This window comes from Muntiacus reevesi, chromosome 5 (assembly GCF_963930625.1).
Source record: "Muntiacus reevesi chromosome 5, mMunRee1.1, whole genome shotgun sequence".
Lineage (NCBI taxonomy): Eukaryota > Metazoa > Chordata > Mammalia > Artiodactyla > Cervidae > Muntiacus > Muntiacus reevesi.
Window position 1 is genome coordinate 109,265,894 of NC_089253.1, and position 27,887 is coordinate 109,293,780.

Consider the following 27,887-nt stretch of genomic DNA (forward strand, 5'->3'; position numbering starts at 1 on the left):
GATAATAAATTGGTGGTTTTTTGGTAGGACTGATGTTGAAGCTGAAACTCCAATACTTTGGCCACCTGATGTGGAGAGCTGACTCATTTGAAAAGACCCTGATGCTGGGAAAGATTGAGGGCAGGAGGAGAAGGGGACGACAGAGGATGAGATGGTTGGGTGGCATCACCGACTCAATGGACAAGGGTTTGTGTGGACTCTGGGAGTTGGTGATGGACAGGGAGGCCTGGCGTGCTGCAGTCCATGGGTTCGCGTAGAGTCGGACACAACTGAGTGACTGAACTGAACTGAAGCATCTTAATATGATGGAGAGAAAAATAAGGGTGAGAAGGCAAAGGAACGAGAAAAAAAAGTTACTAGAAAATCTTAAAACGCTTTGCGTATGCTTCAGTGAACTGAGAATGGGGAGCAGGAGGAACTGTATTCTGAAGAAGGCCTGAGAAGTAATTGGTTGGAAACCAATGGAAGCAACCAGGAGGCAGGTGACCAATGATTGAGAAGTTTGTTCATGCAAGGCTATTGCTTTCTGTTCACTCTCAAAAGGGTCTATCTGTTCATCACTTACTCTTTGCAAGAAACAAGGAAGTAAAGAATTGGAAAGGAAAATCCCCACTTTGACAGCTTATTAAATTCATTATAAAGAGGCTTTTTCTTAAGGCCTCCTCCCTAAATTATTTAAATTCTCTCAGCCTTAAGAGATTATAGCAACACAGGGTCACTTTTACTAAATTACAGATAGTCAATTTGCAGAAGGAAAGATGAAGGGCTGAAGCCTGTGCTTATTTCCTTTTATATCCTCAAATCAACGTAAATTGTGCTTTGTGAAAAAGACCAGTTTCTTAAAAAGCACCCTGTTGTACAGCACACCTGGCAATCCAATTTAAAGGTTATATTTTCTAGTTTAATTTGCACTTAGATATAACCATGTGATTAGATTCTGGCCTTGGCGGGGCATAAAAGTTGAAATAATGTGTATGATTTAGTAGAGAGGTCTTATCCCTTCTGCTTGGCTTGAGCAACAGTTGCTATCTTAGAGCATGTGGTGATTTTGGATGAAAACCATACAAATGGAAGACAGAAGAAATTTGAACCACTTTGAATTTTTAACACTTAACACCTAATACTGAGTACCCATGTGGAACATCCGGTAGTTCTGTAACTGAATACCTCTGGATTTCTTTAATATAAGGGAGAAATACATTTTCTTTGTTTTTTGTCTTATGTTGACTTTTCGTGTTTCCTATAGTTAATCCTATATAACTGTTACCTTATTCCAGTTACCTGCACAGATATGTAGGAATGAATCAGGAATTGACCATAAACTGGCCATAAACTACGTAGAAATCCTAATGCTTCTCATTGGACTAAGGCTATAAGAAACAATACTCAGGGACTTCCCTGGTGGTCCAGTGGTTAAGACTCCATGCTGTCAATGCAGGGAACTTGGGTTCCATCCTGGGTCAGGGAACTAAGATTCCTCTTGCCCCAAAAGAATTTTAAACCATATTTGCTTTTGGAATGGGTGGTCATGGTATTACCACTTAGCTTTTATGTTGTGTGATATTTCAAAGACATTTTTAAAAAACATTAAAATGAATCTTTAGTGAGAGAGCATTAAATACAACCAGGTTAGCTCACCTAGTGTGTGTGAGTTGCCCAGGTGTGTGCGGCTCTTTGTGATCCCATGGACTGCAGCCCGCCAGGCTCCACTGTCCATGGAATTCTCCAGGCAAGAATACTGGAGTGGGTTGCCATTTCGCTCTCTAGGGAATCTTCCCGACCCAGGGATCAAACTGGGGTCTCCTGCATTGCAGGCAGATGCTTTACTGTCTGAGCCACTAGGGAAGCCCTTGAATATTTAATTTTTTTAATTAAATAAAATTTGAATTTAATTAAAACTACCATTTCTGTGGGATATGAGATTTATTAAACAAATATCTGATATATAAAACTTTAAGTCCAGATGCTTCAACTTGTTACTATTCTAATATCCCCCTTTAAGTTTGCTTCTATTTTATTATTGTTCATTTCCAAATTCAGATTTTGCATTACTTTGGAGAGCATATTATCATCTCTTTTATCTCCTGAAGCAGCCCCTTTGTTGAGGGCTTCTTCTGCTACAATAAAAAACTGTTCAGTTGGTTGAAGAATGCTTACTCCATAGCCATTGTTGTTGTAAATATGATTATTAGTCATCTTCAATTTGGGTGCTGGAAGAACCTGTTAAATTATTCAAGGAAATTAGGTTTTCAGTAATTTCTATAAAAGTATGAACTAATGAACATTTCATAAACTCTAGAACTTAATTCTTGAGCTCACACATTTCCTTAAAAAACTGAATCTCAGTTTTGAACAAGTGCTGTTTTCCTCACACTGGATTAATGTAATATTAACTACAAAAATGTGAGGAAATAGTATATGAAGTTTTCAAGTTTATCGTTAACTATACAAGTTGAGAGAGGGGCCTAGAAAGGTAGAATTTACATAAGTAGAAAAGAATGGGAAAGCATTTCACTTACAAATTATTGCTATTTATGTTTTAATTGGTTAGCTTAAATTATTTTACAACTTTTGAACGACTTAAATATTTCTTAATATATTTATCCTCTTTATTTGCTTTACTTAGCCACATGTATTAATACTACAAGTCTGGCTCAATGAAAACAAAATCTAAAAAGAACTTACCCCTTTCTCATATTCAAAATTATTTACTAAGAATTTAAGTTGAAATAATTATAAGACTGAATTTGTTTCCTGTCAACTATCATCTAAACAGTATTTTAATTGTTTGTACCATACCTAACAGACTAAAATTTAAGGCTGAAGCTAATATTTTGGTATCTTTCTAATATTTATAATTCTTACGTTAAAAAACATGAGAATACCTTCATATTAACTCCACCTAAGGTGCTTTTTGAACTGTCACAGGTTCTGAGGTTATTACAGTGATGAATTTCATTTCTTTCCAGAATGGCTACGCTCCCAGGATACAGTTCAACACCAGCACCCTGGAAATTAAAAGCAAATAAAACAATCTACAAAACACATGTACACCTCCAAATTTTTCTTTAGATTTGAAAACTGTAGCTCTAAAATTAGCAGTCTAAACATATTAAGTTACATGAAAATACAATAGTACAATGTATTGTGGAAATAATGTTTAAAACACTGAAAACAAACTGTGTCAAAGAATAATTAGACCTATAGGAAGGCTGAAGTTGTATGAACCATTACATTGCTCTAAACCCACCCAAATCACATCAGTAGTTATAAAAATTAATGTATATGTACTTAAAGTCCTTCATAATGTTGCTAAAATCTGTTAACCTGACTCATAATCTGTTTATAACCACTGATTCTTAGATTTTTTTAAAAAGCACACATCACCAAAACTAATTTCTTACTTTGGCAGTTCACTTTCCAAAGTATACTAAGTGTATAAAATGACATGCTTGTATTTGTTCTTGTTTAATTTACTTTTATCAGTTTCCAAGTTTAATTATAATTCCATTCAAAGATAAAACAATTGGTACCTTCTGTTTACATATTAAGATCAATCAAAGTTATATACAGCCAAATAAAGCCATAAATTTTATAAATAAAATACCTGGGCACCAGTTATTTCACTGTCTGTAATAGTCAAAGCAGCCCCTGTAAGAACACATATTCCTGTTCCTTCACATTTTAATACACAGTTTTCTAGAGTCATGTGACCAGACTCTACCACCACAATACCATCAACTGTCCCTTGTTGTATCAAAGATAGATGCATTAGTTTCACGTTATCAGCTTTGGACACCACAAAACTGTCATGAGAAGGTTCAGAAGTAATAATAATTTCCTCTCTCTTTCCAATTCCTGATTTATAGGGACAAAAATACATAATTAAACGAGTACTTCCAAAGCTTAAAGCCTGTTAGTCATTCAGTAATACTTGCTATTACAAGTAACATTTGTAATTATTCAGTCAACCATTTAGACACTTAACTATAATGTAGTCTTATTTCTGTATTTTGATGCCATGATGGAAGAATCTGTTTATAATCAACCTAAATGTAAAACTATGGTACTTAACACACTTATTCCACTACACATTTTCCTATATTACAAAGTGAGCAGTAATCTACAAAATGTGTAAGATACAAAAAGTATCTTACCATAACCTGGTTTCTAAACCATAATAAACCATAATAAAAAAGACTGGCAGAGACTCTTGAATTAGGTTATAAGATTATTGTAATCATATCTATAATTTTGCTCTGGTATTCCTCACAATCACCTAACATCTATCCAAAAAGGAGGGGTTGTATATTGAAGACAACAAATTTTTAAAATTAACAAATATCCTTATTACCCATATAGTTCAGCAAAGTGAACATTACACTCATCAAAATCTAGTGGAAATTATGCTCAATTTTTGAAATAATAGCAAAGTTTAAGTCATCTGTCTTGTCTTTTGGCCAGACAATGGGAATAACCTTAATGTAAAAGGACAGAATTAAAGTCACTAAATATGTTCAGAATCTAAAAGAAATTTAGTAAACTCTGCTTTTTTACTTCTGGTTTAGTAAGTTTCCATAGAATTAAGCTTTAAGAGAAAATACTGAGTATATTTTAATATAACCTTACATTTGGGTTTTCTACTAAAGTACTATGAAATGTGGCAACAGAAGAGAAAAAAGTAGTTTAGATAAAAAATAGAGCTGATAGAAGACATTGTGAGCAGGTTTTTTTGTTTGTTTTATTCTGACTTTGATTATTTATCATGGGGAAGCAGTCTCATTGATCTGCTCTGGTACAGTATGTCCAAATGAGATAATCTGCACAGATAATATACTACTGGACAGGTGCATATGCGCATGCATGCTCAGTTGCTCAATCGTGTCTGACTCTTTGTGACCCCATGGACTGTAGCCCACCAGGGTCCTCTGTCCATGGCATTATCCAGGCAAGAATACTGGAGTAGGCAGTATTCTTTCCTCCTCCAGGGGATCTCCCCAACTCAGGGGCTGAACCCTCATCTCCTGCATCTTTCGCACTGGCAGCTGAAATTTTTTTGCCACCGAGCCACCTAGAAGCCCACACTGGACAGGTGAGAAAATATTAATTGGAAAAGGCACGTAATTTTCGTGAAACGCAAAACTCTGTTCTAATTTCTAGTAATCTGATTAACCATGTGTATAATATACAGTTTGTCCAGAATACATTGCTATTAAAAGATTAAAAAGGATGCCTTGCTAACCCTTTATAACAATGTCATCAGTCAATAAAGCAAGATTTACAGCTTGATATTCTCCTGGAAAAATAACGACTGTATCTCCACTGTAACAGCTATCCAAAGCCAAATCCAAATCATCATGCTGTTGGAGAAGTGTGTCTGGAGATAAGTCCTTTACCTGAAAAGAAGAAATAGAACAGTAGATCCAACTGACATAGGTCACTTAAATCAGTTAATTCCTTGGCAATGTGCTTTTTCACATTATCTTATAGGTAATGCATTGTTTAAATATTGTGTATATTTATGTTCATTAAATGCTCAAAGAACAATGAAAGGAGATTTTCCTTACAATCCCTAACAATTTTTATAGCTACTAAATACAGCCAGAAGTTATTGTGACCGTTACCTCCTAAGCCTCCCAACAGTTCTTTGAGGTAAAATATTATTATACCCTTGTAATGTAAAAAATTGAAACTCAGAGTAAATGATTTGCCTATGGACACAGAGTGAGTGAGCGGTGAAGCTAAACTCTGGGTCTAGGTTTTGATGACCCCAGATTTCTTTCCTATTGGAAACTACTACTTTGTTTTCTTTAACTCAAACTGACCCTAAAATTTTGGTAAACCATCAAAAATTTATTACAGATTCTAAAACTAAAATGAAAAATCATCAGGAATTTGCGCTGGGAGTAGAAAAGGTGAAAGAACTTCATTATTAGAACCAGTAAGAATGAGAAATTTTAAAAATAAAATCTGAAAACTAAATATATACCATGAAAAAATGTCTATTCTTTTATCCCAATAGAAATGGCATTATCATTCATGTATCTTTTTTCTTATTATAAAAAATAGAAAATTGAAACAAAGCATAACAAAAATGGAAATTTTAACAAATTTTTACCTTAATAGAATATATTTATGAAGCTATTTTCCTTCTTGTCTTTTTCCTATGCATATACTTACATGCATAATACTGATGTATCAAAGTTATGTAATAATACATCACATAGATGTGTATATACTTACTTATTTGACTGCCTGAGTCTTAGATACGGCATGTGGGATCTAGTTCCCTGATTAGGGGTTGAACCTGGGCCCCCTGTATTGGAAGTGCAGACATTTAGCCATTGGGCCATCAGGGAAATCCCAATGTGTCATAATTTATGTTAGGATTTTCTATCCTTATTTAGATGGCTTATAATTTTTCAATATCATGAAAATACTACCACAAATTAACTATGCACACCTCTGGTTATTTTTTTAGGGTAAATTGCTAGATTGAGAATTACTGTCAAAAGGTATAAAACATTTTAAGCCTCTTGTATACATATTGCTAAACTGCCCTCCAGAAAAGTTTAACCAATTGAAACTTGATCTGGGAACTCACTTTTCTGCAAGCTCATCAGAATGGGGTATCTTTTAAATGTATAAAAATATTTGCCATTTTAACAATTTTCGCTGCCTAATTTTAATTTTCCTTGATAAGCAAGAGTGAACATTTTTCTAGAAATATATATACGAAACTCTTATAATAATCCTCTCTAAGTCAGCAAACCAAGATAGTCATTTGTGTTTGTATTACATCTTATTCTCTTATACATCTGTGGCAAACAGTACAAGGATTATCTCTGTAAATAGATACTTTGGAAAAACTCTAGAATCCATCTCATTTTTTTCCCCTAAGTTTTTTGTTTGTTTGGGTTTTGTTTTTTGTTTTGTTTTGTTTTGCTGTGCCATGCTTGAGGCTTGCAAGATCTTTGTTTCTTGATGAGGGATCAAACCCATGTCCTCTGCACTGGGAAGCTTGGAGTCCTAACCACTGGACCACCAGGGAATTCCCATCATTTATATTTTTCTTATTCCCCTTTGTCTCAGAAGAGGCACTGGTAAGGAAACTGACCTTTGTTTTACCTCCCTCACTTCATGGCAAATAGATGGGGAAACAGTGGAAACAATGACTGACTTTATTTTGGGGGGCTCCAAAATCACTGCGGATGGTGACTGCAGCCATGAAATTTAAAAAACGCTTACTCCTTGAAAGGAAAGTTATGACCAACCTAGACAGCATATTAAAAAGCAGAGACATTACTTTGCCAACAAAGGTCCGTCTATTCAAGGCTATGGTTTTTCCACTGGTCATGTATGGATGTGAGAGTTGGACCATAAAGAAAGCTGAGCACTAAAGAATTGATGCTTTTGAACTGTGGTGTTGGAGAAAACTTTTGAGAGTCCCTTGGACTGCAAGGCGATCCAACCATTCCATCCTAAAGGAGATCAGTCCTGGGTGATCATTGGAAGGACTGATATTGAAACTGAAACTCCAATACTTTGGCCACCTGATGTGCAGAGCTGACTCATTTGAAAAGACCCTGATGCTGGGAAAGATTGAGGGCAGGAGGAGAAGGGGATGACAGAGGATGAGATGGTTGGATGGCATCACCGATTCAATGGACAAGGGTTTGGATAGACTCCGAGAGTTGGTGATGGTCAGGGAGGCCTGGCATGCTGCGGTTCATGGGGTCGCAAAGAGTTGGACACAACTGAGCGACTGAACTGAACTGAACTGAGGATGGAGGAGCTTTGCAAGTAGCAACTGATAAAAAACATTTAAAGACATACTATACCCAAAGCTACCTGGGACAAAGGATGAAGGAAGGGACAAGAAAAAGCCTACAAATGAGGAAGCTGAAGAGGAAGATTCTTGGGGGTAATTCTTGGGGTAATAAGAGCTACCTCATATCCTGGGAACTTACAATGAAATACACAATCTCAAGGACGGATGCATACTCAGAAAAGATCCGTAAAGACCTTAAGCTTGTGCTTCTGGCTGATAACGGTCCTGTGCAAGCAGAACATGAAAGCAATTGGCAGCCTGATATAGCTTTGAAGAGTACCTATTCTGCAAAAACAACATTTTTTATTTTTAACTGCAGGTTTTTAGGGAAATTTCTGTCAGGTCACTAACTGTATTTCAGTTAGTGACATAATACGGGCTTTAGCAACCATACACAAAATAGAGCCTTTGCAAAAATAGCTTGAAAAATTCACTAAACATATCGACAACTGCAGTTCTCAACAATCAATACAGCAAATCCTGGGGATAGGATAGAATCCAAGTCCCAGAGTTACCATATTATAATATTAAAAATACCCAGTTTTCAACAAAAATTTTAAGACATACAAAGAAACAGGAAACTACGGTCCACTCATGAGGAAAACTAAAAAGAAAAAAAAATTGAAAGAAACCACCTGAGGAAACAGAAAAGTATCTGGACCTCTTCTTTGGAAAGAATATTTGACAAAATAGCAGTTGAAACCTTGAACAAACTTTAAAACTTCTGTGCATCATTGAACATTATTAAGAAAGTCAAAGGACAACTACAGAATGAGAGAAAATATATGCACACATATATCTAAAATGAATATAGTATCTATATAAAGAATTAATAATTGATAACAAAAAGACAAACAACCCAACTAAAAATAGGCAAAGGACTTGAGTATATCTCTCTCCAAATAAGACATACAAATTGTCAGCAAGCACATGAAAAGATGAAATGAAAATAAAAACCACAATGAGATACCACTTCATATCCGTTAGGATGACTATAACGAAAGAGACAGGTAAGTGCTGATAAGAATGTGGAGAAATCAGAACCCTCATACATTGCTGGTGGGAATATGAAATAGCTCAGCCTCTGTGGAAAACATTTTAGTGGCTCTTTAAAAGGCTCTTTAAAAGGTTAAACATAGAATTACCATACTCAAAAGAATTGAAAACAGGTAGTCAGACTAATATTTGTATATGTTACCATTCACAATAGGTGGAAACAACTCAAATGTCTATGGGCTGATGAATGGATAAGCAAATCATACATACATGCAGTGGAATATTATTCAGCCATGAAAAAAATGATGTACTGATACATGCTTCCAGTGTGGATGAACCTCAAAAACATTATGCTAAGTGAAAGAAGTCAGACACAAAAGGTCATATATAGTATGATTCTATCTATATGAAATATGAAGAATAGGTAAATCTACAGAGACAAGAGATTGGTAGTTGTCAGGGCCTGGGAAGAATGAGGTCAACAGTTGGATGGATATAGGGTTATATTTGGGGGTGATGAAAATGTTTTGGGACTAGATAGAGATGACAGTTGCACAAGATAGTGAAATAATATTACTAAATGTCAGTGAACTGTTCACTTTAAAATAGCTCATTTTTTAATGTGAACTTCATCTCAATTTCAAAAAAAGGGAAAAAATATACAAGAAAGAGAAAGAATAACCAAAAGCACAGTCTCTCTGAGGAGTCAGGTAACAGCAGACTCAGTAGTGCAGATGGAAGGGAACTGATTATTCTTCTTTGCACCTGGTATATTTTCAGACACACTTTATCATACACATTACCACACTTTCTGAAGCATTACAGGAAAACAATGATAGATACATGACTGAGATCTGAATGGCAAAATAGTAATAATATTATTGGTTTACATTTTTGTGGTAGGCGCTTTACTAGAAGATTTACATAAATTATTTTACTTAAGCCTAATGACTCTATAGGAAAGACTTCATTACTCCTTTTTATAGATAAGGAAATAAGAGAAACTATGTAAGTTTTTAAATCCAACCCAATTATTATGAAGAAAAACTATGAATCAAACCTAGATTTCTATTATTTTAAAACTTATATTCTTCACCACCACACTATCCTGCCTTCTACACAAAGAAGGAGCAGGACAGAATTCTATGATGAACAATGGGGACATTGATATTTCTCCTAAATATAGGAGAATAACTAATGTTGGACCTTAGTTTAAGCACTGAAACAAATATTGCTTATCTCTGTCAGGAATGATTCAGAAGTCAGACTGAGTCTAAACCTAAAGACAATCATCACAATTTGAGAGTTAGGGAAGTAAAGACATATTTAGTTCAACTGGAAGGATATTTAGGACATTAATTCAATAGAGAATACAGGAGGACTAAGGACAGGCTGTGTACAAAAGAACAGTAAATTCAAATTTAGGGTTGTTGTCTGCTAGTGAGACATAAGGTAAAGATGCTGAGAAGAACTTGTAGTGATGTTGATCAGCAAAAATGCAAGAGGGGAAAAATTTACTGAAAAATCACTGCATGCCAGGCACTGCTAGGTATTTTATATATAGGATTTAATTTCATCCTCAAAAAAACAAAAAAATAAAGTTCAGTGGTGGTATTGGTGGTGATAGTTGTGATGGTGGTGGTGGTGGTGGTAGTCATCATACTAGTAGGAAACATTTATCGAGTACTTATTATGTGCTGGCCATTATTCTAAGCACATCACAAATATGAATTCATATAGTCTCTATAAATAAAGAACACAGTATTATCCCTATTTTACAGACGAGGAACTAAAGCACAAATGGGAAAACAGCTTGTTGAAAATCACATAACTAGTAAGTGCCAAAGCCACACTCTGCATCCAGGCAGTTTGGCTCCAGAGATCATCCTCTTAATCAGCACAGTTTTTCTCTCTCTTTAAAGCACTCTGAAAATAAAGAAATTGGGGTTCAGAGTTAGGCAGCTTGCCCAAAACAGGCTATTTAAACACTGGGCTACCTGACTACAAAGTCCATGCCTTTTCATTACACGACTTGTAAAGATCACCAGCATAATGATAATGGGCATAGATAAAACTGTTTAAGGAGAGAGTATGCTGCTAAGTCGCTTCAGTCGTGTCCAACTCTGCGACCCCATAGATGGCAGCCCACCAGGCTCCTCCATTCCTGGGATTCTCCAGGCAAGAACACTGGAGTGGGTTATCATTTCCTTCTTCAATGCATGAAAGTGAAAAGTGAAAGTAAAGTCACTCAGTCATGTCTGACTCTCCATGACCCCGTGGACTGCAGCCTACCAGGCTCCTCCGTCCATGGGATTTTCCAGGCAAGGGTATTGGAGTGGGATGCCATTGCCTTCTCCGAAAGAGAGAGTATAGAGCAGGTAAAAGACTAAAGAATCTTCAAAGTTGAGAAAACTGTTAAAGGCTTATATACACAGCTGTGACTAGGTACACCAAATTAAAATATTTTGTCCACCTCAAAGGTAAATCTAAAATCAAAGATCTGAGCAAAGTAGAAATTGATGATGCTGCCTTATGAGAGTAGTCTTCCTCTCATTGTCCTGTTGTCTGAAGTTTGTGGATATTTACTTACACAAATGAAGACAGGGTTGCAAAGCACTGAATAAAAATTACAGAAATATTTTACTGTTCTATAGGAAAATAAAGCCAAAAACAGACTTAAAAACAAATAAAAAGATAGGCAAAAATAAAAATATTTTAAAAGGGTGGAGATAAAATCTATACCTTACTTTACAATGATGTTTTAAAATATGTTTACAAATGTAGTTGGTGGAATAATTAATGTTATTGAAAATCTGATCCAGTAAGCAAATCAAAGGAAAATTAAATTTTACTTAATAAAAATTGGTAGGATAACAGACAAGACCAGTCTAATAGGCCAGGCTTTATTTTTATTCACTCTCCTACTAGGTATTAAATACCATCCTTTCTGGACTTCTTTTAGTTCCTCATATATACCCCCATACTCTGTCAAACATGTACTCATTTACTATTTAATGAAAAATGCTCAGCGCACACCTTATGCCAATCATCATGCCAGGTGACTAGATGAATGCTAAACATACTCCCCTTGCCATTAAGAGCTAGTATATTAATAGTAAAGGAGACAGACATTCAGTAGGTAGCCACAGAAAATATTTAACACAGTTATGATAAGGAAAAGTGACAGTAAGGGAACATGCAGGGTGCATAGGAGTATGTAGTCTATGTATTCTGGAAGGTTGACCAAGTTTTTTTCTGTGGAAACGACATTTAAATTGAGACCTAAAGGACATACAGTAGCTCTCTGAAACAACATGGTGTACGCCAAGATGTGGTTTAGTGAGGGAGGAAGGGGTATATGAAGGTGATGAGGGGATAATAAACTCACAGAAGACTGTAATTAACAACTGGTGGATGGTGGTGCCATTTACTGAAACAGAGAACTCCGGAATATAAACTAGTTACTGGATAAGATCATGAATTGAAGTACTCAGGAGATAATTAAGGGGTGATGGGCAATAGGTAGAGACATACAGGTTTGGGGCTCAGAACAAAAACTGTGGGCTGTGGATACACATTTTAGATTACCAGTGTATATAACTGAAGTCATGGGAAAAGATCACATAAATCTCTTAGGCATATTATAGTGCAGAAAAAAGATAAGTTCCAACCATTTAGAGGACAGAAGGAGAAAAAAAACAACAACTAGAGAGATTGAACCAGCATAGTATGGTAACAGAAGACAATGAAAAACTATTCAAGGAGAGAGCTGTGAAATACTACTGAGAGGTCAAGTGAGATGATTTAGAACATTTCCCCACTTGGGCTAGTTAAATATACACTCATCCTTTAGGTTTCATCTGAGTTGTTTTTTCAGCCAGCATTGCCAGAATTCCTAACTCTGCTTATGTACCCTTCCTAAGGGCCTCCTGTATATACATATATATATATATGTATATATATATATATGTATATATATCTCATAGCATTTATTATTATATTATTCTGTGTTGCAACTGCAATAGCCAATTTACTTAACTGTGTCTCCACCATAGGGCTTCCCAGGTGGCTCAGTGGTAAAGAATCCATCTGCCAATGCAGGAGACGTGGATTTGATCCTTGGGTTGGGAAGATCCCCTGAAGGAAATGGCAACCCACTCCAGTATACTTGCTGGGAAATCCCATGGACAGAAAAGCCTGTGGCAGGCTACAGTGCACAGAGTCACAAAAAGAGTCGGACATGACTCAGCTTCCACTAAACAACATCTCCACCATCATTCAAACTGGTCAGATGTATGGAAGAAGCAGGACTGTGGGTCTGGTTCAAAAGTGTATCTCCCTCAAATGCAGTATTTTTCATATTTCTCTCCCATAGGTGCTGGCATAGCACCTGACAACAAGATTAGTACTCTGAAAATAGTTGTGGACATTTATTTATTTAGTACCTATTATATGCCAATCACTGAGCTGGGTGCAATGGAGGAAATAAGACATTAATGTCAGACAAGAATCCAACCTTCAAAGAGCTTGTTTTCTAATTATATGCAGCTACAACTTAAATTAACAAATAAGAATATAATGTATTTCTTACCATGTCAGTAGTCATCACTTTTGCTACAATATGTGTTATAGTCTTTCCAAAGTTTCTTTTTCCTTTCCTACGCCTCAGAATTCTTGGAAAGAAAGGTCCATGAACTCTGAAGTTGAAAACATTTATTTTTAATTAAATCAATATGAAAAATACTCAAGGTACACCTACTTAAAACTTGGTACTAAGCATCTTTGAGAAATAGGTTCCATTCATTTTTTGAGCTTCTTGAGAGCAATGAGCAACTTGAGAGTGATGGTGTAATTGAGATCTTTTAGATAACTGAGTGTTTAAACCATTGAACTCTGAAATCTTTTCCTTTTAATGAAAATCTGCATGCAACTCACTACAATCAATACCTCAATCATCTTACCTTTTCAGTAGAGTAAAAAATTTGCTGATTATACTTTCATAATACATTGAATTGTAGACACTCAAAGCAGAGATAGGTTATGTCTGTGCTACTGAGGTATAAGAATATTTGGGGACCTGCCTAATTTGAGAGACTATGTTTAATTAATATTGTTTTTGTTATCTATGGAGAATTTATCCTTTGAAACAGGATAAGTTGGCTGTTGGCCTCCATCAAACAATTCTAGCTTCTTTCTTCATTGTTTTTAACTGATTGCTATTCAGCACTTTTAGATAATTCCATTGTCTTTTTTCTGCTTTCCTTTACAGTTCCTGTTTCCTGTTAATAATTTAAGTGTTATCAAAAGAAAGAAAAAAAATTAAGTATAACTTTTATCATTATTGTTAGCCATATTTACCTTATAAGTAATCTTTTGGGTTCTCTGCAGCACTTTGATTATTGCTTGATGCAGCCTTAATACCAGTATTTTTCAGCTTATGTTTCAATTATCAATATTTAGAAGAATTTATTGGTATATAATTAATGTATAAGGCTGTGCTAGTTTCAGGTGTACAGCAAAAGGAATCAGTTATGCATAAACATATATCCACCCTTTTTTTAGATTCTGTTCCCATATAGGTCACTACAGAGTTTACAGTAGAGTTTCTTGTGTTGTAACAAACAGTAGGTCCTTGTTAGTTATCTATTTTATATACACTTTGTAGTGTGTATATGTCAATCCCAATTTATTTCTCTCCCCTCCCCTTTGTACCCTGGTAACCATGAGTTTGTTTTCACATTTGTGACTCTACCTCTGCGTTGTAAGTAGGTTCATTTGCACCCTTCTTTTTAGGTTCCACGCATAAGCAATATCTCAGTTACCAATATTTTTGTGAAGCTTAAAATTTCAGAGAACTGTTCCTAAGTATTTATCATTCCAATGATTAAATTTTGAACTCTAAGATATTAGCAAAGTTCTCCAAAGGAAAAGTTTTATTTAACATTTCAACATCAAACCGATTCAGCACTTTTATACCTATTTAAGCAAATTTTGATTTGAGAAAGAGAACTACTCATACATTTTTTTCACCATATATCTAATTACTAGTTGTTCAAAGAGTAAAGCATCTTACATGCAGGAAATAGTTTATCATACAATCCTAGCTTTAAAATTAAAGGTATATGTCAGTGATTTTCAAAATTATACTTTTAATAAGGTATAATTTACATAACACTCATTTTAAGTGAACCACTCTATGAGATTTCACAAATGCATACACCCATTTAACTCAATCATAACACTCAAGATATAGTACATCGTACAAGCTCCTTCATACATCTTTGCAGTCAGTCCTCAACATCGGCTTTCAGAAACTCACTGATCTCTTTGTCATAGATTTTCCTTTCTTGTAATTTAAATTGGAGGCTAATTGCTTTACAATGCTGTGTTGGTTTCTGCTATATAGCCATGTGAATCAGCCGTAAGTATACATGTGTCCCCTCCCTACTGAACCTCCCTCCCACCCCTCACCCCATTCCACTCCTCTAGCTTGTCACAGAGCACTGGGCTGAGCTCCCCGTGTTACACAGCAACTTCCCATTAGCTCTCTATTTCATATAGGGTAATGTTTCAGTGCTGCTCTCTCAATTTGTCCCTCCCTCGCTTTCCCCAGCTGTGTACGCAAGTCTGTTCTCTATGTCGGCATCTCTATTCCTGCCCTGCAAATAGGTTCATCAGTACCATTACCTTTTTTGTAATTTTAAAATGGAATTTTAAAGAAGAATATGCTATGTACTCTCTTGTGTCTGGAGTTTTTCAGTCAGACTATTTTGAGATCCATCATGTTATTTTGTGTATCAGTATCAGTGTATCAGTATCAATTTCTTTACATCACAGAAAAATATTTCATTATTCAGTTCTGTTCAGTCGCTCAGTTGTGTCCAACTCTTTGTGACCCCATGAATCGCAGCATGCCAGGCCTCCCTGTCCGTCACAAACTCCTGGAGTTCACCCAAACCCGTGTCCATTGTGTCGGTGATGCCATTCAACCATCTCATCCTCTGTTACCCCCTTCTCCTCCTGCCCTCAATCTTTCCCAGCATCAGGGTCTTTTCAGATGAGTCAGCTCTCCACATCAGGTGGCCAAAGTATTGGAGTTTCAGCTTCAACATCAGTCCCTCTAATGAACACCCAGGACTGATCTCCTTTAGGATGGACTGGTTGGATCTCCTTGCAGTCCAAAGGACTCTCAAGAGTCTTCTCCAACACCACAGTTCAAAAGCATCAGTTCATTAGGATTTTCTATATACAAGATTATGTCATCTGCAAGTAGAGATAATTTTCATTTTCCTTTTTGGATCTGGATAAATTTACTTCCTTTTCTTTCCTATTGCTCTGGCTAAAACCTCCAACACAACTGAATATAAGAGTAGACCTCATTGTCTTGTTCCTGATCTCAGGCAGGGAAACATTCATTCTTTCATTGGTAAATATGATGTTATAGGATTTTCACCGATGGCCTTAAAACAGGTTGAGGAAGATCCATTCTATTCTAAGTTTTCTTAGAATTTTTATCATGAAAGAGGAGTTTTGTCAAATGATTTTTCTGTAACTTTTGAGATGATAATGTGGCTTTACTGTGTATTATATTGATTTATTTCCATATGTTAAACCAACCTTGTATTCCTGGGATAAATTCCACTTGTCACAGTGTCTAATCTTTTTCATATGTTGCTAGACCCAGTCTGTTAAAGTATTGTTGAAGATTTTGCATCTATATTTATTTATTCATTTATTTTTTATTTAAGTCTTTTGGCTGTGTCCTGCAGCATGTGGAACCTTAGTTCCCTGACCAGGGGTTGAACCCACATCCTGTGCATTGGACGCTCAGAGTCTTAACCACTGGACCACCAGGGAAGTCCCTGCATCTATATTTATATAGGATATTTTCTGCGGTTTTCTTGTGATATCTTTCTATAGTTTTGGTATCAAGGTGATAATGGCCTCATAGAATGAGTTCAGGAAATAGTTCCTTCTCTTTTTATTTTTTGGAAGACTTTGCAAAAAAAAAAAAAAAAGGTGTTGGCTTCCCTGGTGGCTCAGTGGCAAAGAATCCACCTGCCAACATAGGAGACACAAGAGACACAGTTACAATTCCTGGTTTGGGAAGATTCCCTACAGTAGGAAATGCAAACCCACTCCAGTATTCTGGGAAAACCCAATGGACAGAGGAGCATGGCAAGCTACAGTTCATGTGATTGCAGAGTCAGACATGATTGAACAACTAAACACACACACACAGGTAGGGCTTCTTTACCCTCTTGGCTTCTTTCAAGATTTTTTTCTTATCTGTGGTTTTCTTCAGTTTAAACTTAATATGCCTATCTGCACATTTTGGGAGTATTTGTCCTACTTGGTGTTCTCGAAGCTTCTTGGATCTGTGGCTTGGTGTCTTCATTTAATTTTGGAAAATTTTCACCATTACTAATTTGAATTTTTTTTTTCAGCTGCATTGGCTTTTTTCTCTTCTGGTATTCCAATTGCATATATGTTACATTCTTTGAAACTATTCCACAGTTCTTAGTTTTTTTTCATTATCTTTTCTCTTTGCATTTCAGTTTGAGACAATTTGATTGACATATCTTCAAGCTTTCTGATTCTTTCCACAGTTGTGTCCCATCTATTTGTTAGCCCTTCAAAGGTAGTCTTCATTTCTATTTACAGTGTCTTTGATTTTTAGAATGATTTTTTAATTCATCCTTACAGTTTCCATGTTTTGTCTGAACATTATCCATTTTTTTCTTGCACACTGTATACTTTTTTCCATTAAAGTCCTTAACATATTAATCATAGCTACTTTTTTTTTCCTGGTTGCACTGCATGGTGTGCAGGATCTTAGTTCCCTGACCAGGGATCGAACCTGTGGAAGTGTAGAGTCCTAACCACTGAACTGCCAGGTAAGTCCCAATCATAGCTATTTTAAATTTCCTGTCTGGTAAATTCCAAAATCATACTTGAGTCTGTTATTGATGCTTGCTTTCCCTCCTCAGACTTGGTTTATTTCCTTGCCTTGTAGCATATCATAATTTTTTTTGAAACCCACACATGGCTAACAGAAAGTGAGATAAATTAATTATTAATCCTACCAGGAGGTAGCCTGTGTTTATTTGCTGTAGTTTTATGTGTCAGAGGCTTCAAATTCCTGTAATTTCCAATTTTCGGTCTCTTCTATATATATCTTCAGGCTTCCTTTAGAAGACCCAAACTACTCTTTAGAAGAGTCTGTGTCTTACAACTCTTTTAACTATAATCCAGTTATTATGCTGGAATCTTATTGGTATGGTTTTAAGATTTAGCAGAGAGGAAGTGTATCTCTTGTGATTACTTATCAGTCTTTTACTGAGTCTATGTCCCTGGACTGTGACCTTCACAAGTGTTTCTTAATCCTTTCTTTCCCCAGACAGGAAGGCTAGAAGGCACTAGAGTCAGAGAAATGCCTTTCCTCTAGGTGGCAAAAAGCTCTGATAAAGACTTTTCTCATGGAGAATAGCAGATCTTTATTATGGAGAATGCTCTGGGTATATTTCATAATGGGTACTTTTCCCTTCACCCTGCCAGAGTGATAATAGAATATTTCTTGGCTCTTTACTGAGAACCTAGTGAGACTCCTACAGGTAAAACCCTACAAAGGTATGGGATCTCCCTAATAACTGCAGCTCCCTGTGAGTTTCTTTCATACTAGTTATCATTCAGCATCCAGCAATCTATCAAAATTACCATTTCAATGTTCTCATAATTTGTGGCTTGAGCTGGTTCTGTTCGAGACAAGCGGACCTTAGCTGTGACTCTCTGAATTCACCTTTCTCCAGATTTCAGGGTGGCAGCTTGTCCTGTGATCTCAGTTCTCTGATGGTTCCAAGAAAGTAATCTTCAAGTCTGTTCAGCTTTTTTCTTGTTGTAAGGATAGGAATGATAACTCACAAGCTCTTTCCATGTCAGAGCGAAATCCAGAAATTCTTGGTTCTTTTTTACTATAGTTTTCATTTTTCTGTTAAGATTCTCTGTTGCTCAAATTTTGGGTCTCACTCCTCTTGCGGTTCTCTCACTTTCAGAATATCCCAACTAAATTTGCAGCTACTCTGTCAGCCCTGAACTCTGTCCTTTGTGTCACCTTGAAACGGTAAGATGGCACTTTTTTGCTACCTGAGCTGTAAGAGCTGGTGATGACCCTCAAACCAAAATGCCACAAATTCTCACTCTCTACTTTGCATTTTATATGTGGACAATGTCTCCCTACTCTTTTCTTATGCTTTGGTCAAAATTAAGAAGATAAAGTAGAAAGGTAAGGAAACCAAAACATTGATTTCAGTGAATTCAGTTAATATACTGGTAGTTGTGCCTTGCTTATCTCATAAATTCAGTTCAGTTCAGTTCAGTCGCTCTGTCGTGTCTGACTCTTTGTGACCCCACGGACTGCAGCACACCAGGCTTCCCTGTCCATCACCAACTCCCAGACCTTGTTCAAACTCATGTCCGTTGAGTCAGTGATGCCATCCAACCATCTCATCCTCTGTCGTCCTCTTCTCCTCCTGCCTTTAATCTTTCCTAGCATCAGGGTCTTTTCCATTGAGTCAGGACACAGGATGGGGGACACATGTACACCCATGGCTGATTCATGTCAATGTATGGCAAAAACCACTACAATATTGTAAAGTAATTAGCTTCCAATTAAAATAAATAAATTAATAATAATAATAAAAAGGAATGACCATACAATCTTTTTGTTTCCATTTAAAGTAGAGCAGGGCTTCCTTGGTAGCCCAGTGGCTAAGAATTTGCCTTGCAACACAGGGGATGTTGGTTTGATCCCTGGTCTGGGAGGACCCCACATGCTCTGAAGTGGCTGGGCCTGTGCGCCACAACTGCTGAGCCCGTGTACCCAGAGCCTGAACCTGTAACAGAGAGACCACCATGGTGGGAAGCCCTCGCACCGCATCAAAGAGTGGCGTTCGCTCGCTGCATCTGGAAATGGCCAGCGCACAGTGATGAGGACCCACACCTAAGACAGCCAAAAAAATGAATAGATAAACAAATAAATAAATCTTAAAAAAAAATAGAGTAAATTATTACCGGAGGCGTAAATCTTCCCACATTTTCAGTAATCCACAGAGCATTACTATCTCATAGTACTTTTTCCAGCATTCTACAGCTTCTGCCGCAGATGGATCTTCTTTAATACTGCTCTGATACTCAAAGAGTTCAGCTCGCTTGTTTTTATACTTCTCCAAAGTTTTTTTGAAACGTTGTGCAATAGGACCAGGTATAGTTCCATCTTGTATATCACACCACCTGAAAAGTATCAGTACAGTAACAATGTTTATCTTAGATAATGTGATGAGTAAGTTTTTAACTATACTTACAAATTAATTCTTTCTTCAATCAAAGCAGTATAATTCTCACAACTTTCTTCATCATCCCAGTCTCTCCAAAGAAAGTCATAAAAAAACCTATGACAAATCAAATTGAGATGACAGTGATCAAAATCAGCCAGTACCATGTTTACAATTAAAAAGATACCCTGATATCAGAAATCTTTATATGAATCTTAATTGTTTAAAAAAATCAGTCAGTTCAGTCACTCAGTCATGTCTGACTCTTAGCGACCCCATGAACTACAGCACACCAGGCTTCCCTGTCCATCACCAATATTTCAAAATAAACTTTCAGTGAACTAATATTAAAAGTAAAACTTCAAACATTAGATGATCTGTATTATATTTCAAGTTACTACAGATAATGTTTCTTGAAGTGGGATTGTAAAATTCATGTTCTACATTTCATAGACTGTGGCTGATTTTGTTTACCAAAGAAATAATATCTAACCTAGAATCATATTTTATATTGGGGGAGTATTAGGAAAACAAAGACATGCCCCCCAATATTCTGTATTATGCTTACACATAGCTTCTCTCAAATTGTATCAATGTGTAAGAAGCATTCATAATGGGGATGATGACATCTGGTACTTGTAATGCTTTTAAATGTGAAAAATGAAATCTAATATATTTAAGATGCTTAAATATGAGCAGAATATAGTGGTTTTGTTTTTTGGGTTTTTTTTTGCCACCCCATGCAGCCTTCCAGATTTTAGTTTCCTGACCAGGAATTGAACCTGGGTCCTGTCACTGAAAGCCAAGGAATACCCCAGAATTTAGTGTGACTTATCTCTAAAAATTTTTTAAATTCAATTTTTGTAAAATGCAAGGTCAAAAACCAGCAAATTCATTGCCCACATAAAATACCTCCAAAAGAGAGAGTATTTTAGGCACAAATACATATATTAAAAGTAGAAAAATTGAATTCAGCAGTGAGTAAAATTTAAATAAAGTACCTATATGAACAAGATTTACATATTAAAACAACTTTTTTAATATGAGAACTTTCAGAAGTAAAAAGCTCTAATACCTTACAACTTCCAAGGCCAAAGCAATATCATGTAAATCAGAATCTTGCCCTTCAATAGGGTACACTTCCAAGAGAGACACACTATGCTCTAATTCTTCCAAAATCTCATCAACCAAATCTCTTGGAATATTTGCAATGTTAGAAGAAAAGGGCTCAGCAATAGAAACAGTAACCTTGAAACAAGACGATGAGCTTTGGCGTGGTTTACAAGTTACCTAAGATAAATATAAAGTTTGTAGTTGTGAATGAGAGTAAATCACAAAGATTCTTCCTTAAATATGAGTTACTTATAAAATTTATTTTTTTAAATTTTTATGACTTCTCTAACAATCAATGTACATAATAACAATAGATCAATACAGAATAAAATATCAAAACAAATTTTCAAACTACTTCTTTTTTTTTTTTTTTTTTTTTTTTTTTTTTTTTTTTTTTCCGGTCTCCCATCCCACCTCCCTCTCCACCCGATTCCTCTGGATCTTCCCAGCCTCAAACTACTTCTTAAACAATTATTAGTTTTTAAGGTTCATGAGAGTAACTGTCTGTCTCCTACATAATTTCTAAGTTTGAGTCGCCAGATTTTTGGATTTAATAAAACAGTAGTATTTTTTTAAAATTTGGACTAATTTTGCCATGAAAGTATGTCTTAAAAAATCCTATTGTCTATATTGGACACAAAAGCCTGGCCTGCTGCAGTCCACGTGGCCACAAAGAGTCCAACACTACTGAGCAGCTGAACTGATTATCTGTATTACAGTATTAGTAAAAGAAAGGATTATAAAATGCCAAAAAATAGAATGGACATAATAAAAAAGTTAAGTCCTAAAAAGAAAAGTAAAAGGTAAACAAGTCCTTAGGTTGAATAAATTTAGCTTCATAAACAACACACTTGTGTTTGCTTATTTCATCACAATAGAGTGATAACCTCTAGCAGGCCTGAAAATAAGTACACAAAATCACTGAGTTGACAGAAGCTTTATTTCTTTTAAAGTCTTTATTGCCATTGTTACAATATTGTTTCTGTTTTGTTTTGGTTATTGGTGGGGAGTCATGGGGTCTTAGCTGTCTGACCAGGGATCAAATCAGCACACCCTGCATTGAAAGGGGAAATCTTAACCAATGCACAGTAACTTTAAAAATTAATAAATTACACTAAGTATTAGCACAAAATATAGAATTACAGAAGTTGGTAAAAATTTTCAGCTGTAAGATGAAAAAGGTTTAAGGATCTAATATACAACATAGTGACTACAGTTGATAATTTGTTATTCAGTCACCAGCTCATGTTCAACTCTTTGCGACCCCATGGACTGCAAAAAGCCAGGCCTCTCTGTCCCTCACCATCTCCCAGAGTTTGCTCAAACTCATACTTATTTTCTATATAACACAGATTTGAATTGTTTTCAGATAGTGTGTAATGTAATGAGTTTCAAACACAATTTTTTTCTTGTCACCAAAACCACAGATTTGAAACATCTATCTGAAGTAGGAGTACCATTTGTGATTGTAAATATTAATTTCTACACAGGATACTTGACCTTTAAGGCAATCAGATTTATGATGTCAAATATGCTACAATATTTAACCTATAGACCTATAAAAGCAAAATCTTAGGTAAAAGCTTGGAAGTAGATGTATTACACTAAAAAGGCACTTTTCATATGAAAAAATGTCACATTTTACCAATAATTTTCTGATCTAGTTTATTCTCTCATAATATAACTAAACTGCATAATTAAGATAAATGAAGATTAAAGATAAATAATGGGAAAAAAAGACCCAAATTAATTAAAGCCTAATTTACTAATTTTTAAGAAGTGCACTTTTGTTATTTTTACATTATTTGAGCAATTGAAAGTAGGCTAATAAATATTATCTAATACTATGAGATTTGATTTAATGATAACTGTTTACAGGAAAATGTGAGCAAATATCCCTACTTACCCTCTTTTTACACTGTTAACTTGTTAAGAAACTTAAAGATGTAAACTTTTGCCAACCTTTGTTTAAGTATCCAAGCCTCAAATTTATAAAGTTACATTTTGGTCTTAAAAAGAACTGATAATTTCACACAAAGAAAAAGGATCAGGTGAAAATTATTTACCTCAACCAATATACCAACAAAAGGGATAGAAGATTCTTCATATTTCACAAAGAATAACTCAGGATTAGCTTTCCAGACTCCAAGCCATTTGTCTTTCAACTTTAATTTTTCTGATAGATATTTACTCATAGCATCATCAGCATCTTCTGCCTAGCAAAACAAAAATATGTACACATATAAATATATGAAATTATAGATTTATATGTATTTTTACTGAGTTCTATTTAAGTATGCAGCCCATATGCCCTTAAAATAATGAAAAAACTCAGAAACAATAATTTTAACTGAATCTATATTTAATGAAAAATAGAAACATTAAAAAATTAGAAAACATTTAAAAGATATCTATTCACTCAATAGAGTAATTCAAAGATGAGACATCTACTTATTATTTATTTTTTAAGTAATTTGTTTTATTGATCTACTGAGCAATTTCAGTTCAGCCACTCAGTTGTGTCTGACTCTTTGCAAACCCAGGGACTGCAGCACACCAGGCCTCCCTATCTATCACCAACTCCTGGAGCTTGCTCAAACTCATGTCCATTGAGTCGGTGATGTCATCCAAACATCTCACCCTCTGTCATCTCCTTTTCCTCCCACGTTCAATCTTTCCCAGCATCAGGGTCTTTTCAGATGAGTCAGTTCTTTGCATCAGGTGGTCAAAGGATTGTAGTTTCAGCTTCAGCATTAGTCCTTCCAATGCATATTCAGGGTTGATTTCCTATATGATTGACTGGTTTGATCTCCTCGCAGTCCAAGGGACTCTCAAGAGTCTTCTCCAACACCACAGTTCAAAAGCATCAATTCTTCAGCACTCAGTTTTCTTTATGGTCCAACTCTCACATCCATATATGACTATCGGAAAAACCATAGCTTTGACTAGACAGACCTTTGTCGGTAAAATAATGTCTCTGCTTTTTAATATGCTGTCTAGATCGGTCACAGTTTTTCTTTCAAGGAACAAGTGTCTTTTAATTTTGTGGATGTAGTCAACATCTGCAGTGATTCTGGAGCCCAAGAAAACAAAGTTTGTCACAGTTTGCATTGCTTCCCCATCTATTTGCCATGAAGTGATGGGACTGGATGCCAAGATCTTAGTTTTTTGAACACTGAGTTTTAAGTCAGCTTTTTCACTCTCCTCTTTCACCTTTATCAAGAGGCTCCTTAGTTCCTCTTTGCTTTTTGCCATAAGGGTGTTGTCATCTGCATATCTGAGGTTATTGGTATTTCTCCCAGCAACCTGATTCCAACTTGTGCTTCATCCAGCCCAGCATTTCACATGATGAACTTTGCATATAAGTACATAACCAGGGTGACAATATACAGCCTTGATGTACTCCTTTCCTGATTTGGAACCAGTCTGTGTTTCCATGTCCAGTTCTGACTGCTGCTTCTTGACCTGTATACAGATTTCTCAGGAGGCAGGTCAGGTGGTCTGGCATTCACATCTCTAACAATTTTCCAAAGTTTGTTGTGAGCCACACAGTCAAAGGCTTTGGCATAGTCAATAAAGCAGAAGTAGATGTTTTTCTGGAACTCTTTTGCTTCTTCTATGATCCAACAGATGTTGGCAATTTGATCTCTGGTTCCTCTGACTTTTCTAAATCCAACTTGAACATCTGGAAGTTCTTGGTTCACATACCATTGAAGCCTGGCTTGGAGAATTTTGAGCATTACTTTGCTAGTGTGTGAGAATGACAGCAATTTTGAACATTCTTTGGTATTGCCTTTCTTTGAGATTGGAATGAAAACTGACCTTTTCCAGTCCTGTGGCCACTGCTGAGTTTTCCAACTTTGCTGGCATATTGAGTGCAGCACTTTAACAGGATCATCTGTTAGGATTTGAAATAACAACTGGGATTCCATCACCTCCACTAACTTTGTTTGTGGTAATGCTTAAGGCCCACTTGACTTCATATTGTAAGATGTCTGGCTCTAAGTGAATGATCACACCATCATGGTTATCTGGGTCATTGAGATCTTTTTTTATATAGTTCTTCAGTGTATTCTTGCCACCTCTTCTTAATATTTTCTGCTTCTGTTAGGTCCCTACCATTTCTGTCCTTCATTGTGCCCATCTTTGCATGAAATGTTCCCTTAGTATCTCTAATTTTCTTGAAGAGATCTCTAGTTTTTCCCATTCTATTGTTTTCCTCTATTTCTTTGATATCACATAAGAAGGCTTTCTTACCTCTCTTTGCTATTCTTTGGAACTCTGCATTCAAATGGGTATATCTTCCCTTTTCTCCTTTGCCTTTCACTTCTCTTTTTTCCTTAGCTATTTGTAAGGCCTTCTCAAACAACCATTTTGCCTTTTTGCATTTCTTTTTATTGGGGATGGTCTCTGTCACCGCCTCCTGTACAAGGTCACAAATATCCGTCCATAGTTCTTCAGACACTCTATCAGATCTAACCCTTTGAATCTAGTTTTCACTTCCACTGTATAATCGTAAAGGATTTGACTTAGGTCATACCTAAGTGGTCTAGTTACTTTCCCTACTTTCTTGAATTTAAGTCTGAATTTTGCAGTAAGGGGTTCATAATCTGAGCCACAGTCAGCTCCTGGTCTTGTTTTTGCTGACTATATAGAGCTTTTCCATCTTTGGCTGCAAAGAATATAATCAATCTGATTTTGGCGTTGACCACCCGGTGATGCCCATGTGTAGAGTTGTCTCTTGTGTTGTTGGAAGAGGGTGTTTGCTATGACCAGTGCGTTCTCTTGGCAAAACTTTGATAGCCTTTGCCCTGCTTCATTTTGTACTCCAAGGCCAAACTTGCCTGCTACTCCAAGTGGCTTTACTGTAATTATACATATAAAAACATAGTTATTATCATGTTTAAAAACCTAGTCATGAATTTTTTCTGAACTTTAAAGATTTAATAATCTATTTAGAATTTACTCAGCACATAAAATTTTAAAATAAAAATCCATTCTATAAAACAAATGAGTACACTAAAAAATTCAATCAATATTTTGTTCATTTGGTTTTCTGCATTTCAATTCAACTACCTCAGGATGATAATCTAAACTATTATGAAACTCAGACATTAAACCCTGACTGATTAATGACACAGTAAAACAGGAAAAGGAGTAGTCAAGGCGGTATATTGTCACCCTGTTTATTTAACTTATATGCAGAGTACATCATGAGAAACCCTGGGCTGGATGACGCACAAGCTGGAATCAAGATTGCCAGGAGAAATATCAATAACCTCAGATATGCAGATGACATCACCCTTATGGCAGAAAGCGAAGAACTAAAGAGCCTCTTGATGAAAGTGAAAGAGGAGAGTGAAAAAGTTGGCTTAAAACTCAACATTCAGAAAACTAAGATCATGGCATCTGGTCCCATCACTTCATGGTAAATAGATGGGCAAACAGTAGAAACAGTGGCAGACTTTATTTGGGGGGGGGGGGGCCACCAAAATCACTGCAGATGGTGACTGCAGCCAAGAAATTAAAAGATGCCTAATCCTTGAAAGTTATGACCAGGGCACTGATATGGCCTATCTTCCTTCAGGTCTCAAAAAAACTGGAAAACGCTACGTGATCTGTTTGAAGGAAAAACCGAATTGGAATTCCTTTAACAGGGCCTGGGAACCTCTACCAAGTGAAGTCCTGTAAGCGTGGAGTAAATTGACTGTTGTGACATGCAGGTTCTCTGAGCTCTCTGTGCCCGCACCCGCACGGAAGGTGGCCCCGCGTCCCTCGGGGTCCGCCGTCTCCTTGTCCTCACCTTGTAGCCCTGCAGCACTTGGTCGCAGTACAGCGCCACCTTCTCCTCCCGCCACATGCCCCTCATGGGAAACACGCACACCGGGGGCAGCGGCTGCGCCTCCTCGTCTTCCTCGGGCACTGACAGCAGGGCCTCCTCTTCCTCCTCTTCTGGCCCCTGTTCCCGGCCCTCGGTCTGAGAGCCCGGCAGGAGCTGGAGCCGCCGCCGGGCCGCCTCCCGGCCCGCTTTCCCCTTCAGGGGGCGAGGGGAGGCCACCACCGAGCGCACCGGGGACGCGGCGCTCTTCAGGGCTGCCGCCATCACCGAGTCCCCGGTGAGCGCCGAGACGATCTCCTCGCCTCGCCGGCCGGGGCTGACGGCCCGGACCGCGTCCTCAGGCACCCGGGACCCTGACGCCATCGCCTCAGCACCCTGCGGGCCAGCGGCAGCCGTTAGTCACTTTCCGGCCCGGGCCGCGCGGGTCAGTGGGAGAGCCGCACCTGCAGGTCCCGCGACGAGCGCGGCGGCTCGAGGGGATGCCGCCCGGAGTGGGTTAGGGGCAGGAGGTGTTGGCCGCGGGTCCGAATCTGGGGGTTGGGGGCGGGTAGGGATGCTGTGGGGCGCGACGGGGGTGGGGCGCGACGGGGGCGGGGCGGGAGGGGTGGAAGGTTCTGGGCGAGCTGTTGGCGGGCGGGGGAGGAGCACCACAAGAGGACGCCCGCTCGGCGCCGGCTGGGTCTGGTGGTGGCGGTTTAGTCATTCCGTCTTGTCCGATTCTTTGGGACCCCATAGACTGTAGCCCACCAGGCTCCTCTGTCTATGAGATTTTCCAGGC

General features: G+C 37.1%; 1 protein-coding gene across 1 annotated transcript; it reads right to left on the minus strand.

Moving 5' to 3' along the window:
- Positions 1 to 1,968: 1,968 nt before the first annotated feature.
- SHCBP1L (SHC binding and spindle associated 1 like) lies at positions 1,969 to 27,599 on the minus strand. Its single transcript, XM_065936998.1, has 10 exons — positions 27,074 to 27,599; positions 23,337 to 23,486; positions 21,233 to 21,447; positions 20,188 to 20,274; positions 19,898 to 20,116; positions 13,419 to 13,524; positions 5,243 to 5,396; positions 3,608 to 3,858; positions 2,886 to 3,008; positions 1,969 to 2,220 (listed from the first exon to the last, which is right to left on the minus strand). The coding sequence occupies exons 1-10, from the start codon at positions 27,470 to 27,472 to the stop codon at positions 1,969 to 1,971; spliced, it is 1,956 nt and encodes a 651-aa protein (XP_065793070.1). The 5' UTR covers positions 27,473 to 27,599.
- Between the last annotated feature and the right edge of the window lie 288 nt (positions 27,600 to 27,887).

What these genes read in the sequence shown, in the direction of transcription:
- SHCBP1L (XM_065936998.1), bottom strand. Translation starts at nt 27,472, where the DNA reads ATGGCGTCAGGGTCCCGGGTGCCTGAGGACGCGGTCCGGGCCGTCAGC. An exon ending in ATTGAAGAAAGAATTAATTT is followed by an intron (nt 20,117 to 20,187) that starts GTAAGTATAGTT and finishes GATACTTTTCAG; the next exon opens with GTGGTGTGATATACAAGATG. An exon ending in TGGGAAGATTTACGCCTCCG is followed by an intron (nt 13,525 to 19,897) that starts GTAATAATTTAC and finishes TTTCAACTTCAG; the next exon opens with AGTTCATGGACCTTTCTTTC.